Below are 14,479 nucleotides of genomic sequence, written 5' to 3' on the forward strand. Positions count from 1 at the left end.
ATTTGAAGAACCAAATTTTTTTCTTTTGCTTTATATAAAACTTGGTACTTTAATAAAATGAAAAAAAAATATGTTTAAAAACATTTTGTATAAAAACTCACATAAAGAAAAAAAAAATAGAATTTTCAAGATGCTTTAACTTGATCTTTATATGAGAGTATTATAACGTTTTTCTTTTTCATATCCAAGTAAAAAAACCGGTCCAAGTTTATTTGAGTTTTGCAACTTTGGTCCAAAAATAGTTTTTTTATTTGAAACAAAAACAAAAACTTTTCATAAGAACCAAAACTGAAAAAGAAAACTTTTTAGTTTTTAGGACCAAAATGATAAAACCAACAATATTTAAGGACCAAAAATGTAACTTACTGTAAAAATTTATAAAAGATTAAAATTTATAGCAAATGTTGAAATGCCCATGCCCATGGACCTGACCTAGTGACACGATAAGCCCAACCCACTCTCCACCTTTTTGTGGTAGGCTAAAAAAAAGTATATTTAAAAAAATATATATTCTATTAGAACATCCGCAACAAAGTTTTTTGCTAAGATTTTTCATATAAAAAATTTCCTCCACAAGAAAGCTTTTTGATGAAATCTTGTTATAAATTAAAATTAATAAAAAATACATATGGCCCATGAAAATGATTAAATAAGCTCTTGGTTTAAAAATTCCTCCACAATAAGAAAGCTTTTTGACAAAGTTATATATTATAAATAATAAAAGATATACATAGTCCCATTAAAATGATCAAATAAGCTCTTGGTTTAGTTTTTTTATTGGTTGAAAGCTATAGGCCCCATTAAAATATTGAAAAAGCTCCCTATTGTGGATGCTTAACATTAGTTTCATCTGAGGTATTATATCAGATCACTCTCAGTCTCAAGTATCGGTCTAAGTAGGCCAACACAGTATAACGCCACTATGTTGTGTCATGTCCTTACAAACAAGACCAAAACGAGTACTTAAAGTATGACAACAAAAAGACACGATATTTTCGATTTCAATTCCATATATGATATCTAGGAAGCATTCTTTTCCTAAAAAGACAAACTTGACAAGCATTTTTTTCTTACCAAATTTGCAAAAAAAAAAAAAAAAAAAAAAAAAAAAAAACCCTTGAAGGTATCTACAAAAATTCAGAACCTTTCACAATGATCAAAGTTTCATTTCTGATAATTCCAGGTAGCCAGCAACACCATTTTCTGTGATTTCTCGAACAAAAACACTTCATCAGATTAACAATAAAGTAACATAAGAAAAAAAAAAATTCTTTTTGAAATTATTAATCATTGCAAATTTGCAATATCTAAAATCTTACCTTGCTTCTTCTCCTGCTCTATTAGAAATCAACAATCTTCCCACTGAGATAATGAAAAGTATTGCAAATTTTAAATGTCATTAGTAAATATTTAATAAAGATTCAATTACAATTCATACTAAAAGGTAAATGGTGATCAATTTCAAACGATGACAAAACCTTCTAATCACAAAAGATTTAACTTTAGCAGTTGTTTAAATTTTAAAAGGTAAAAACAAAAGGAGGCAAAAAAATTCTTAGAAAAAAATAATTTGTTCTTCCCATCAAGGGGTTGTTTGGATGTGCTAAATGAAAATAGGATAATATATGAAATTATGAATGACATTCTTAAAAAAAACTATAAATAACTTATCAAAAACATTACTATAGTTAAAATAGATTGTATCTAAAAGTAGCATTTGCCAAATCTTTACAGAGAAGAACACTCTTACATCATATCCTTTTTTACTTAATAGACTAAATGGAGACATGACTTAATTGGATAAGGTATATATTGACATTTCTTCATGACTTAATGCATAAAGAAATACTCAAAATAGAAAGTGATGTAAAGGAGGCTTTCTCCATTAAGTCCTAATTTTTTACAAAATTTCCCAAATTTGTTTTTTCTCTTAAATAATTCTTAAACATTATTTAGCCAGACAACAATCAATCCAAGATTCATATCCTTAATACTTTTGACATAATGGAATTGTGGATTAGACATCCATCTTTTCCCTAAAAAGGAAAATTTTGATAACAATAACCATAGGAACTAATATGTGCATTGTTAACAAAACCGAATTCTATGACACATACTAATATTAAAAAAGTAAGGAATTTTTATGCACATGAATGATTGAATTTTGACTTACCCGACTTAAATCTGAAGCAATGGCACTTCTAATCCTCTCTCCAGTCTCATCCCCTTCTCCTTCATAATCTGGAAGATCATGATTCCTCATATAATCCGAATCTTCATCAGGAAACTCCTCATTAGACTTTATAAGAAAATTATGAAGCAAACAACATGCAACCACAACATAAGGGAAAGATTCAATTGATTCCTCCATCCATTCTTTTGACAAAATTCTCCACCTTGATCTAAGCCTCCCAAATGCAGTATCAAGCAACTCCATCCCTCGATTATGTACAGAATTAAAAGCTTGTTTTGAAGAACTCAGATTCAAACAACCATCATTAACATCGTCTTCATCTTCATGATCATCAGTATCAGATTTTCGAAAAGGGGTGATCAGCCATGGCAAAAGAGGGAAACAAGATTCACCTAAAATGTATTGAGGGATTGAAGTGCCATCGTTGAGTTCATAAGATGGACCAATTAACAATTCCCTTGATTCTTCAATGGAGGAGAACAGCTCTGATTGTCTTAAAACCATTTCGGGTTTCATTGTGCTAGGCCAACCAGCTGAAACGTCTAAGAATCTACCTTCTGAATCGACCAATGCTTGAACCATTACAGACCCATTTTCACCGAATAGGTTTCCTTTAACAGCAAAACTATCGATTCCTAAAACCCCACAACAATTGGGAAGTGAAATCCATCCAAAACCAAGTACGATTCTGTTCAAATCAGTCCTTAACTCAAAGAAATGACCTAGATTATCGATTATTGCTTTACATACCACAAAGAAAACCCGGCAGGCGGTCGGAGAATCGAGATCGAAGCGTCTTGCAACCGCATTGAAAGAAGCAGCGTGCGCGAGGCGGAAGAGAGTAGCGGAAACGGCGTAATTGGGAGGAATTGTGAGGGATGATAGGGAAGGGGTTAGGAGTGCGAGTAAGTAAGAAAACGATTGTTTAGACATTCGAAATGATTCGATGAATAACTGGTCGTTATCATTTTGTGAAGACATAAAGCGGTAAAACCATGAGGGTGGAGGAGGAGGGGGGCGGGGGACTGCGAAGGCGATCGGATGGTGAATGAGGGAAAGTAGGTTAGAGATGGAGAGAGACACAGCGGAAATGTTGGATTCGAGGGTTAGGGTTTGGGCAGGGTGGAGAGCGAGGTCGTGGTTGGCGAGGAAGGAGTGAGCGGCGGCGGTGGCGGACGCTGCCGCTGCGACCAATTGAAGAAGGTTCTGGCGGCGAGTTGAGGGTGTTTGTTGCAATTGTTGTTGCTGAAGTTTTAGATTGTTGTTGTTACGTTTGGCAGCGGCTGAGGAAGATGACTTCGCCACCGTCGAATTCTTGGTTCCACCGGCGCCGGCCATGTAACCTCCAAAGCAAATGAACAAGGGCAGGTTTTTCTTTTTCCAGAACTGAAGGCTTATTGTAGGTATTACTAGATAATATTTAAATTCGAAATAAATAGTATATTCCATTTATGGTCGATGAAACACCCCTTCTTGGTAAGCTAACACTTAGGCCAGGCCGACTGGAGTCGTTAAAGCTGCTCGCCATCGGTCGCTACGCATTTCGAACACCGTCCCCTGGCGCTCGCCATGGTTGCCTTGCTACAGACGTAACGAGATGAGAGAGAAGGTTTGTTTGGCTTGTGATTGGATGAAGGGGGATTTGACCGGATTGCTAATTCTTTGACTCAATTGAGATATAATAAATTATTTACCAACTTATTCAACTAATATAAATCAAACCACACTCTTAAGTCTCAATAATTTACACACACAAAATACCATATCTTTTACAAACTCTCTCAAACCACACTACATATAAGACCACATCTTAACAACTCTTCATACAAAACAATGTCGTCTTCGTCTTCATCGGACGATGTTTTTATAGCGTAGTACAGTCGGTCTTCTCCATACATAATAGGCTAGAACAACATCTTAACAACATTAAATCAAGCAATGCGTACCATAAACGAAGAAGACATATCCAAAGACAGTGTGAAACGGCCCACCAACGTCTCATGCAAGATTATTTTGACGAGAATGCTATGTTTGAAGGATATTATTTTTGCCACGGTTCAGGATGCATAAAGATTTGTTTATGCGTGTTGTAGAAGGTGTGACTTCAATGTCAGAGTATATGAGGCAACGCCCGGACACAAGAGGTACGTTAGGCTTTGATCCAATTCAAAAATGTATTGTTGTATTTCGTATGTTAGCATATGTCATCCCCCTGATGCACTAGACGAGAGGTTTAGGATGTCTGCACGTACTGCCCGCGAAAGTCTTCACGAATTTTGCATAACTTCCATGTCTTTGTATGGTCCATGATATTTGTGTCGTCCTACTGCTAGTGACATACAAAAGTTGTATGCTCATCATGGAAATGTGCATGGTTTGCCTGGGATGTTAGGAAGTTTAGATTGCATGCATTGGAAATAGAGTATGTGTCCTAACGCATATCATGGACAATACACAAAGGGTAATTATCATTATCCTACGGTCGTGCTTGAAGTTGTAGCCTCATAGGATTTGTGGATCTAGTATGCATTTTTCGGTAGTTCTGGTTCCCTTAATGATATTAATATTCTGAATAACTCACCAATATTCAACAATGTGTATGACAGTACTGCCCCAGATTCGTCATTTGTACTCCGAGGAACGAAATACAAATTCGGGTACTATCTTGTGGATGTGATCTATCCTGACCTTTCTGTTTTCATTAAAAGTTTGTCATGTCCGGATGACCATCAGAGGTCCAGATTTAAGAGAGTCCAAGAAAAAGCAAGAAAAGATTTCGAACGAGCGTTTGGAGCACTTAAAAAGCGTTGGCAGATAGTTTGCAAAAGCATCCATGTTTGGTGATATTTCTAATATGACAAAGGTGATATATACATGTATCATATTGCATAATATGATAATAGAACATGAAGGAAACGCGATATGTGTGTACGACGAGAATGAAGTCATCCAAGATACACAACCATTAGAATATGATGGTCAATAATTGATATAAAGAATCAGGATAATTCACAATGCAATAATCCATACTCTTAAACTGAATACGTTTCATCACCTTTCTTATTCTCATTGAGAAATTTAAATCGAGTCTCCAGACCATGCTTCAAATTCCTAAGCAACAATAATAATAAAAAAAAAAAGAACATGCAAAGAGATCTTCTTCAAAGTTCTCAACCCCATTACAAACCACTCATTGTAAAAAAAGACTTTTGTTTTATGATCGTTCCCTTAGGAACATATTCCTTTCACTGGACTATTAACTCTAACACCTTTTATGAATTACAACCTTGATACTAAGTAACTATGTATAAATACATAGTTTGATCAGCCTTCGAATAACTGACTCCACCCTAAAGCAACAACCAAATAAGAACATATAGAAGGGCTAAGTCAAAAAAATTAAGCCTATGTAATTCTAATCATGCATAGCTCCATGATGACTCTTGGGAAACTCATAATCATCCTCGATTCTTTGGAAATCCTCTATATTCTTCCGACTACATTAGTGTTGCTAAGAACTCACTCCCCTACATCACCGCCACTAATCGGTGTTCTACACTTCCTTTATTCCTTGTGAAGTTTTAGCTCTTCCCTACTCGGGGTTTACCTTCCTTTTATTGTCGCTTGTAGTCGATCGAGGCATGATGTTGCCTTAACCAATTCATGTCTACAACAACACTAATCTCCCTGTTCGGTGTCCAATTAAGATATATCATGAACTTTAACTTGGGTTCCTCTATCACAAAAACCATATATAAGGACCTAGCTTGTCTCTTTTTCCTAAATCTAATGATGCCTTTCTGTGGTGTTACCTTTAGTAGTACGTGATCCCCAACCATAATTTAAATAGGTATTTGAATGATTAACTCGATCCCTAAAGCAACAATCAAACAAGACATACAATAAGGATAAATTAAAGATTCTAAGCCTATAAAATTCAACCCTTCCTGCTTATTTACATGACCTCTGTGATTCCATGTATTATCTTAATACTATTTATCATTATAATGAAAGTTTTGACAGATCTCGTGAACAAACACAATTTTATCTCTTCCGCTTGATATATGTATAGGTCCAAGAACCTAACCCTCTGAATGAATCCTTGATACTTCTCGAGTCTCTTTGTCTCTGATCCACTCCCAGATCCACCACCATATCAAAGTAATACTTTTGTTAATATGATTTTCTTTTACTTGGTAATACTTTACTTTCATCTATCACTCACCAAATCTTTAGGGGCCTTCATGATTCTTCCAGACTCATGTATCTATCATATGCTTTCGATTGTACGGGCCATACTATCTTCCACACCTATAGATACTTGTTCTTGGAGATCACATGAAGTCTCGCTAACTAGATGAGTTGGATATTACTTACTTATACACTTCATTAGTGTTTTTAGATTACCCTGAGAATGCACTTTAACATTTCACACCGACTCAAGACATTTAACGATGATGGCAAGATGCAACATACATGCATAACATCAAATCAGATAGGCATTCGAATAGATAATCCCACCCTAAATCAACAATCAAACAAAAACATGCAATAAGGTCATATCAAGAATTCTAAGCCTATGTTATTTCTGTTATGAATAGCTAAAGGCATACTTACCGCTAATTATCAATATCGATTATATTGCATATATCATGCATGTAAAGCACATAAAGGCATACAACACATAAGGTAATCATCCTCATTTAAACATTTCTAGTATGCATAAGCATCAACAATACACAATCATTAACTGCCTAGCATGCTTCATCACATAAGCACACAATACATCTACTCCCATTCAAGTAGGCCAAGCATGCTTAACATCTATATATACATAAGTATAACTTTCTATCATGCAAAACAAAATATACTAAACCTTGTGGCTCGCTAACCGTTGAACTCTGGATGAATGCATGTTTTACATTCTCTTCCCTTTCATACCATTTAAGCCCGGTGAAAGATCTGACCAGTGTTCCTAGTCTCAGAGCAACAATCAAACAAAAATATGCAATGAGACTAAGTTCATATGCCTAACCCAACAAATTTTCGAAATTTGTTTTTTGAAAAGGTTTTCTTTAAAAATTTGTACTTTGAAACTTGTTTGAAAAAAATTTAGCTTTTAAAACTTGTCCCATTTTAATGAATTTTTTCCAAAACTTATTTCATTTAAAACAATTTTTTAAAACTTGTTTTATTTTTAAAGAAGTTTTCAAAACCTAAGCCTTGGTTTGAGTTTAAACATACAAAAATGTATTCATAAATCCCTCAAACCATGCTCTAATACCAACTTGTAACGTCCTAATAAAAAAATTCTTATAAAATAGTTAATATAAAAACATGACCTTCAATATTTAAAACCTTTAAAAAACAAAAACTTTGGAAAATATTAAAATATTAAACCATAACTTTCAAACTTAAATTTAAATACGAGTATACATTTAATACCATTAAAAATCATTTATGAAGAAAGTTTTTTACACAACAAATATTCAAGCCATGGGGGTAGGTTTATCGAACATGATGATTCAACATACAAATTATGAGTTCGAAAATCAGACTTCGATGAAATTTTCTATAAGAAATTTAAAAAGTACAGAAACCCACTAAATTTCTTCGGGGATGGAGATCAATATTCGGTTGAATATTAGTGGTTTTTTGTAGGGTTCTTTAAGTGAAAACCAATTATAGAGAGGCATCATCTGAAATTTATGCTACGCGTCGAAGTTAGAGAGTTTAAATCATACACAGAGAGTTGAAGAATCCAACACATCCATTATCTATACGTGATGTGTTGTTCATGGGGTTTTGAAAAAAGTATAAATAAAGACTTATCTTTGACCTAAAGAAAACACATCTGTTTTTGGATACTTTTAAACGACCAAAAGGAATTTCAAGACATTTTCAAGGCTAGAAAGAAGATTTGGAGCAAGGATTTAAGGGATCATGAGTTCAATCATTCGGTTTGTTTTGTCATTATGCTTAGCATTCATATAAAGATTTCTTTGTGTTCTTTGTTTTTTTTTTATCATGGACTAAGAAATTTTTGTTTTCACTTAGAGTAGATGAACCCTTAAGCTTTTGTGTGATTTTAATGGGGAAAAATTGTTTCTCTATGAGTATGAGTATGACTATTTAAAGCATCATAGAAGTAAATCCATGGCACATAAAAAATTACATCATTTAAAGAAACTATTTCGTTACTTCACCATATGAAGCAACAAAAACAAAATAAAAAGTACATCTATGCATGGGTGGTTTTGTTATGGTGCCCATAGTGGCACCGACAACGCCTGATTTTTCCGTACGCAATGCAAAAAAATTCGAATTTTTTTCTACTATCGTGTCACTATTTAAATTTCTCGTGTCACCCCTACTATGAAATATTGCGTCCGCCCCTGCATCTACGCCAAGGAAAAAAACACTAGAAACTCCATGACTCCAAATAGAAAACATGCATAATGACTTTTATTAAAAAGAAATAACTTCCATGTTGATAAAAAATACAAAGAATAAAGTTGGATGACTATAAAGGCTATAAAAGGCCAAAAGAAACATGATTTCCTATCAATGTAACTATGAATAATAAAAGCATCATAGGAGGTAACTACACATAAACAATAACCACGCCAAATAAAGTCCTAACGAGAGAGAAAGATAAGATCCCACAGAGAAACCTATTGGAAGCCAACAATTTCTTAAAACATGGTAAAAGTCATGATCCGACAGAGAAAACTATTGGAAGCCAATAATTTCTTAAAACATGGTAAAAGTCATGACAGTGTAACTATGACTATAAGAAGCATCACAGGAGGAACTTTATAGCCCATTAAGCACTTGCATCATTTGGAGAAATCATGTCCTTATAAAAAAATGTTATAGTATCGTAAAAGATTAAAAGATCAAGGTGAATACCTCCCCTCAAAAAAGACATAAACACAAATAAAGATGTTATTGAAATGTCATATAAATGACAAATTTGTGTGATTAATTGATTTTTATGACCATTAGGAGCAACAGGTTAAATCTTGCATAATACGAACTTAAAAGATTGTTATTAAAGGTATTTAGTTACATGACCATTGTTGTTAATGTCCTTATGATCACAGGGTAAGTAATCAAATCAAGAATTCTAACCACATTAGGAATCCCTAGGTAGTTGTTAATATTCATGCACTTCATTAATATTAGACATAACTAAAGGGGGTAATCGAATCTATCTAAATTATCCATTCCAAATCCAACTTTCAACTTGTTTTGTTTTAAGCTTGTTTCTAGCTTCTTAGTTTGATATTCAAGTATTTTCGTTTCGTATTTAAAAACAAAATTTTCCCAAACTTTTAATTAGTTTATAGGTTAATTAGTATTTCAATTTTTTAAACTGAATCGTACCCCTTCCCTTTGATTTCAACATCCGGTCTTACCAACACTATATTAACCCCGGTTAGGTACACTTGCCTAGTTGTATAATAATCCCTAACACCGGTAATTGCTCTTATAAATTTAAGACTATATTTTACAAAACACCATACTTCCGTGACCTTTCATCATTATCGTGATTAACTTTCATTCCTTCCTTAAAGAATGCATAAAAGTAACAATAATTTCATGTTGATCCTTTTCGATTCCATTTCTTTCGAGTTTGTATACATACCGAACCTTTCAAAGGTTTGATCTAAACATTCATCAGCCTTTTTCTTAAAATCACAGAATTCAGAAAGAATGTTTGTAATTTTGTTTTTCTTTCGTTTGCTAGTGTCTTCTTAAAGATTTTTCAAACGGATCCACGTCTCTTGAGCGGTCTTACTATTCTAAACATGGACAAAGATGTTCGGTGTGAAGCCATAAAACGAGCAGTTATATTTATAGATTCTCAAGAAATCAGCATTGGAGCACGAGTACTTGATCCAACACTATTAGCTAACAGTATTGTATAATGTTTGTGAATTGAAATTTTGAACGTATTAGTCAAATAGACAAAAACTATGAAATGGTCTCCATGTAGTCATACCATGTACAAGTGTACATGTTACCAACTTTAATTTTTACAGTTTTTGTCAAACTTTAAAAAAAAGTTGAAATACCCTAATTTATGTCATTTCATGTATATGTAAAAATTAAAATAATTATCATGTATTTATGGTTTCTATTGAAAATTAAAATGATATGCCTCGATATGGTGTTTTTGTTAAATTTTATCAACATTGTGAATGAAAAAACCTAGAATATAAAAATAAAATGAGAACCCGGAACCGAAAAAGAATGATGTCTTGGTTTTTCAAAAATTAAACTTTTCATACCATTTAAGCCCGGTGAAAGATCTGACCAGTGTTCCTAGTCTCAGAGCAACAATCAAACAAAAATATGCAATGAGACTAAGTTCATATGCCTAACCCAACAAATTTTCGAAATTTGTTTTTTGAAAAGGTTTTCTTCCAAAATTTGTACTTTGAAACTTGTTTGAAAAAAATTTAGCTTTTAAAACTTGTCCCATTTTAATGAATTTTTTCCAAAACTTATTTCATTTAAAACAATTTTTTAAAACTTGTTTTATTTTTAAAGAAGTTTTCAAAACCTAAGCCTTGGTTTGAGTTTAAACATACAAAAATGTATTCATAAATCACTCAGACCATGCTCTAATACCAACTTGTAACGTCCTAATAAAAAAATTCTTATAAAATAGTTAATATAAAAACATGACCTTCAATATTTAAAACCTTTAAAAAACAAAAACTTTGGAAAATACTAAAATATTAAACCATAACTTTCAAACTTAAATTTAAATACGAGTATACATTTAATACCATTAAAAATCATTTATGAAGAAAGTTTTTACACAACAAATATTCAAGCCATGGGGGTAGGTTTATCGAATATGATGATTCAACATACAAATTATGAGTTCGAAAATCAGACTTCGATGAAATTTTCTATAAGAAATTTAAAAAGTACAGAAACCCACTAAATTTCTTCGGGGATGGAGATCAATATTCGGTTGAATATTAGTGGTTTTTTGTAGGGTTCTTTAAGTGAAAACCAATTATAGAGAGGCATCATCTGAAATTTATGCTACGCGTCGAAGTTAGAGAGTTTAAATCATACACAGAGAGTTGAAGAATTCAACACATCCATTATCTATACGTGATGTGTTGTGCATGGGGTTTTGAAAAAAGTATAAATAAAGACTTATCTTTGACCTAAAGAAAACACATCTGTTTTTGGATACTTTTAAACGACCAAAAGGAATTTCAAGACATTTTCAAGGCTAGAAAGAAGATTTGGAGCAAGGATTTAAGGGATCATGAGTTCAATCATTCGGTTTGTTTTGTCATTATGCTTAGCATTCATATAAAGATTTCTTTGTGTTCTTTGTTTTTTTTTTATCATGGACTAAGAAATTTTTGTTTTCACTTAGAGTAGATGAACCCTTAAGCTTTTGTGTGATTTTAATGGGGAAAAATTGTTTCTCTATGAGTATGAGTATGACTATTTAAAGCATCATAGAAGTAAATCCATGGCACATAAAAAATTACATCATTTAAAGAAACTGTTTCGTTACTTCACCATATGAAGCAACAAAAACAAAATAAAAAGTACATCTACGCATGGGTGGTTTTGTTATGGTGCCCATAGTGGCACCGACAACGCCTGACTTTTCCGTACGCAATGCAAAAAAAATTCGAATTTTTTTCTACTATCGTGTCACTATTTAAATTTCTCGTGTCACCCCTGCTATGAAATATTGCGTCCGCCCCTGCATCTAGGCCAAGGAAAAAAAACACTAGAAACTCCATGACTCCAAATAGAAAACATGCATAATGACTTTTATTAAAAAGAAATAACTTCCATGTTGATAAAAAATACAAAGAATAAAGTTGGATGACTATAAAGGCTATAAAAGGCCAAAAGAAACATGATTTCCTATCAATGTAACTATGAATAATAAAAGCATCATAGGAGGTAACTACACATAAACAATAACCACGCCAAATAAAGTCCTAACGAGAGAGAAAGATAAGATCCCACAGAGAAAACTATTGGAAGCCAACAATTTCTTAAAACATGGTAAAAGTCATGATCCGACAGAGAAAACTATTGGAAGCCAATAATTTCTTAAAACATGGTAAAAGTCATGACAGTGTAACTATGACTATAAGAAGCATCACAGGAGGAACTTCATAGCCCATTAAGCACTTGCATCATTTGGAGAAATCATGTCCTTATAAAAAAATGTTATAGTATCCGAAAAGATTAAAAGATCAAGGTGAATACCTCCCCTCAAAAAAGACATAAACACAAATAAATATGTTATTGAAATGTCATATAAATGACAAATTTGTGTGATTAATTGATTTTTATGACCATTGGGAGCAACAGTTTAAATCTTGCATAATACGAACTTAAAAGATTGTTATTAAAGGTATTTAGTTACATGACCATTGTTGTTAATGTCCTTATGATCATAGGGTAAGTAATCAAATCAAGAATTCTAACCACATTAGGAATCCCTAGGTAGTTGTTAATATTCATGCACTTCATTAATATTAGACATAACTAAAGGGGGTAATCGAATCTATCTAAATTATCCATTCCAAATCCAACTTTCAACTTGTTTTGTTTTAAGCTTGTTTCTAGCTTCTTAGTTTGATATTCAAGTATTTTCGTTTCATATTTAAAAACAAAATTTTCCCAAACTTTTAATTAGTTTATAGGTTAATTAATATTTCAATTTTTTAAACTGAATCGTACCCCTTCCCTTTGATTTCAACATCCGATCTTACCAACACTATATTAACCCCGGTTAGGTACACTTGCCTAGTTGTATAATAATCCCTAACACCGGTAATTGCTCTTATAAATTTAAGACTATATTTTACAAAACACCATACTTCCGTGACCTTTCATCATTATCGTGATTAACTTTCATTCCTTCCTTAAAGAATGCATAAAAGTAACAATAATTTCATGTTGATCCTTTTCGATTCCATTTCTTTCGAGTTTGTATACATACCGAACCTTTCAAAGGTTTGATCTAAACATTCATCAGCCTTTTTCTTAAAATCACAGAATTCAGAAAGAATGTTTGTAATTTTGTTTTTCTTTCGTTTGCTAGTGTCTTCTTAAAGATTTTTCAAACGGATCCACGTCTCTTGAGCGGTCTTACTATTCTAAACATGGAAAAAGATGTTCGGTGTGAAGCCATAAAACGAGCAATTATATTTATAGATTCTCAAGAAATCAGCATTGGAGCACGAGTACTTGATCCAACACTATTAGCTAACAGTATTGTATAATGTTTGTGAATTGAAATTTTGAACGTATTAGTCAAATAGACAAAAACTATGAAATGGTCTCCATGTAGTCATACCATGTACAAGTGTACATGTTACCAACTTTAATTTTTACAGTTTTTGTCAAACTTTAAAAAAAAGTTGAAATACCCTAATTTATGTCATTTCATGTATATGTTAAAAATTAAAATAATTATCATGTATTTATGGTTTCTATTGAAAATTAAAATGATATGCCTCGATATGTTGTTTTTGTTAAATTTTATCAACATTGTGAATGAAAAAACCTAGAATATAAAAATAAAATGAGAACCCGGAACCGAAAAAGAATGATGTCTTGGTTTTTCAAAAATTAAACTTTTCATACCATTTAAGCCCGGTGAAAGATCTGACCAGTGTTCCTAGTCTCAGAGCAACAATCAAACAAAAATATGCAATGAGACTAAGTTCATATGCCTAACCCAACAAATTTTCGAAATTTGTTTTTTGAAAAGGTTTTCTTCAAAAATTTGTACTTATGAAACTTGTTTGAAAAAAATTTAGCTTTTAAAACTTGTCCCATTTTAATGAATTTTTTCCAAAACTTATTTCATTTAAAACAATTTTTTAAAACTTGTTTTATTTTTAAAGAAGTTTTCAAAACCTAAGCCTTGGTTTGAGTTTAAACATACAAAAATGTATTCATAAATCACTCAGACCATGCTCTAATACCAACTTGTAACGTCCTAATAAAAAAATTCTTATAAAATAGTTAATATAAAAACATGACCTTCAATATTTAAAACCTTTAAAAAACAAAAACTTTGGAAAATACTAAAATATTAAACCATAACTTTCAAACTTAAATTTAAATACGAGTATACATTTAATACCATTAAAAATCATTTATGAAGAAAGTTTTTACACAACAAATATTCAAGCCATGGGGGTAGGTTTATCGAACATGATGATTCAACATACAAATTATGAGTTCGAAAATCAGACTTCGATGAAATTT

General features: G+C 32.3%; 1 protein-coding gene across 1 annotated transcript; it reads right to left on the reverse strand.

Annotated features, from left to right (window-relative positions):
- Nucleotides 1-858: 858 nt before the first annotated feature.
- Nucleotides 859-3,603, reverse strand: LOC145117705 (LOW protein: nuclease-like protein). The gene is made up of 3 exons (XM_079054014.1): nucleotides 2,174-3,603; nucleotides 1,320-1,362; nucleotides 859-1,203 (listed from the first exon to the last, which is right to left on the reverse strand). Exons 1-2 carry the CDS (start codon nucleotides 3,530-3,532, stop codon nucleotides 1,348-1,350), a joined length of 1,374 nt encoding a protein of 457 aa, XP_078910140.1. The 5' UTR covers nucleotides 3,533-3,603; the 3' UTR covers nucleotides 859-1,203; nucleotides 1,320-1,347.
- Between the last annotated feature and the right edge of the window lie 10,876 nt (nucleotides 3,604-14,479).

Source organism: Lactuca virosa, chromosome 5, assembly GCF_052849685.1.
Source record: "Lactuca virosa cultivar CGN04683 chromosome 5, Lactuca_virosa_CGN04683_v6, whole genome shotgun sequence".
Classification (NCBI taxonomy): domain Eukaryota; kingdom Viridiplantae; phylum Streptophyta; class Magnoliopsida; order Asterales; family Asteraceae; genus Lactuca; species Lactuca virosa.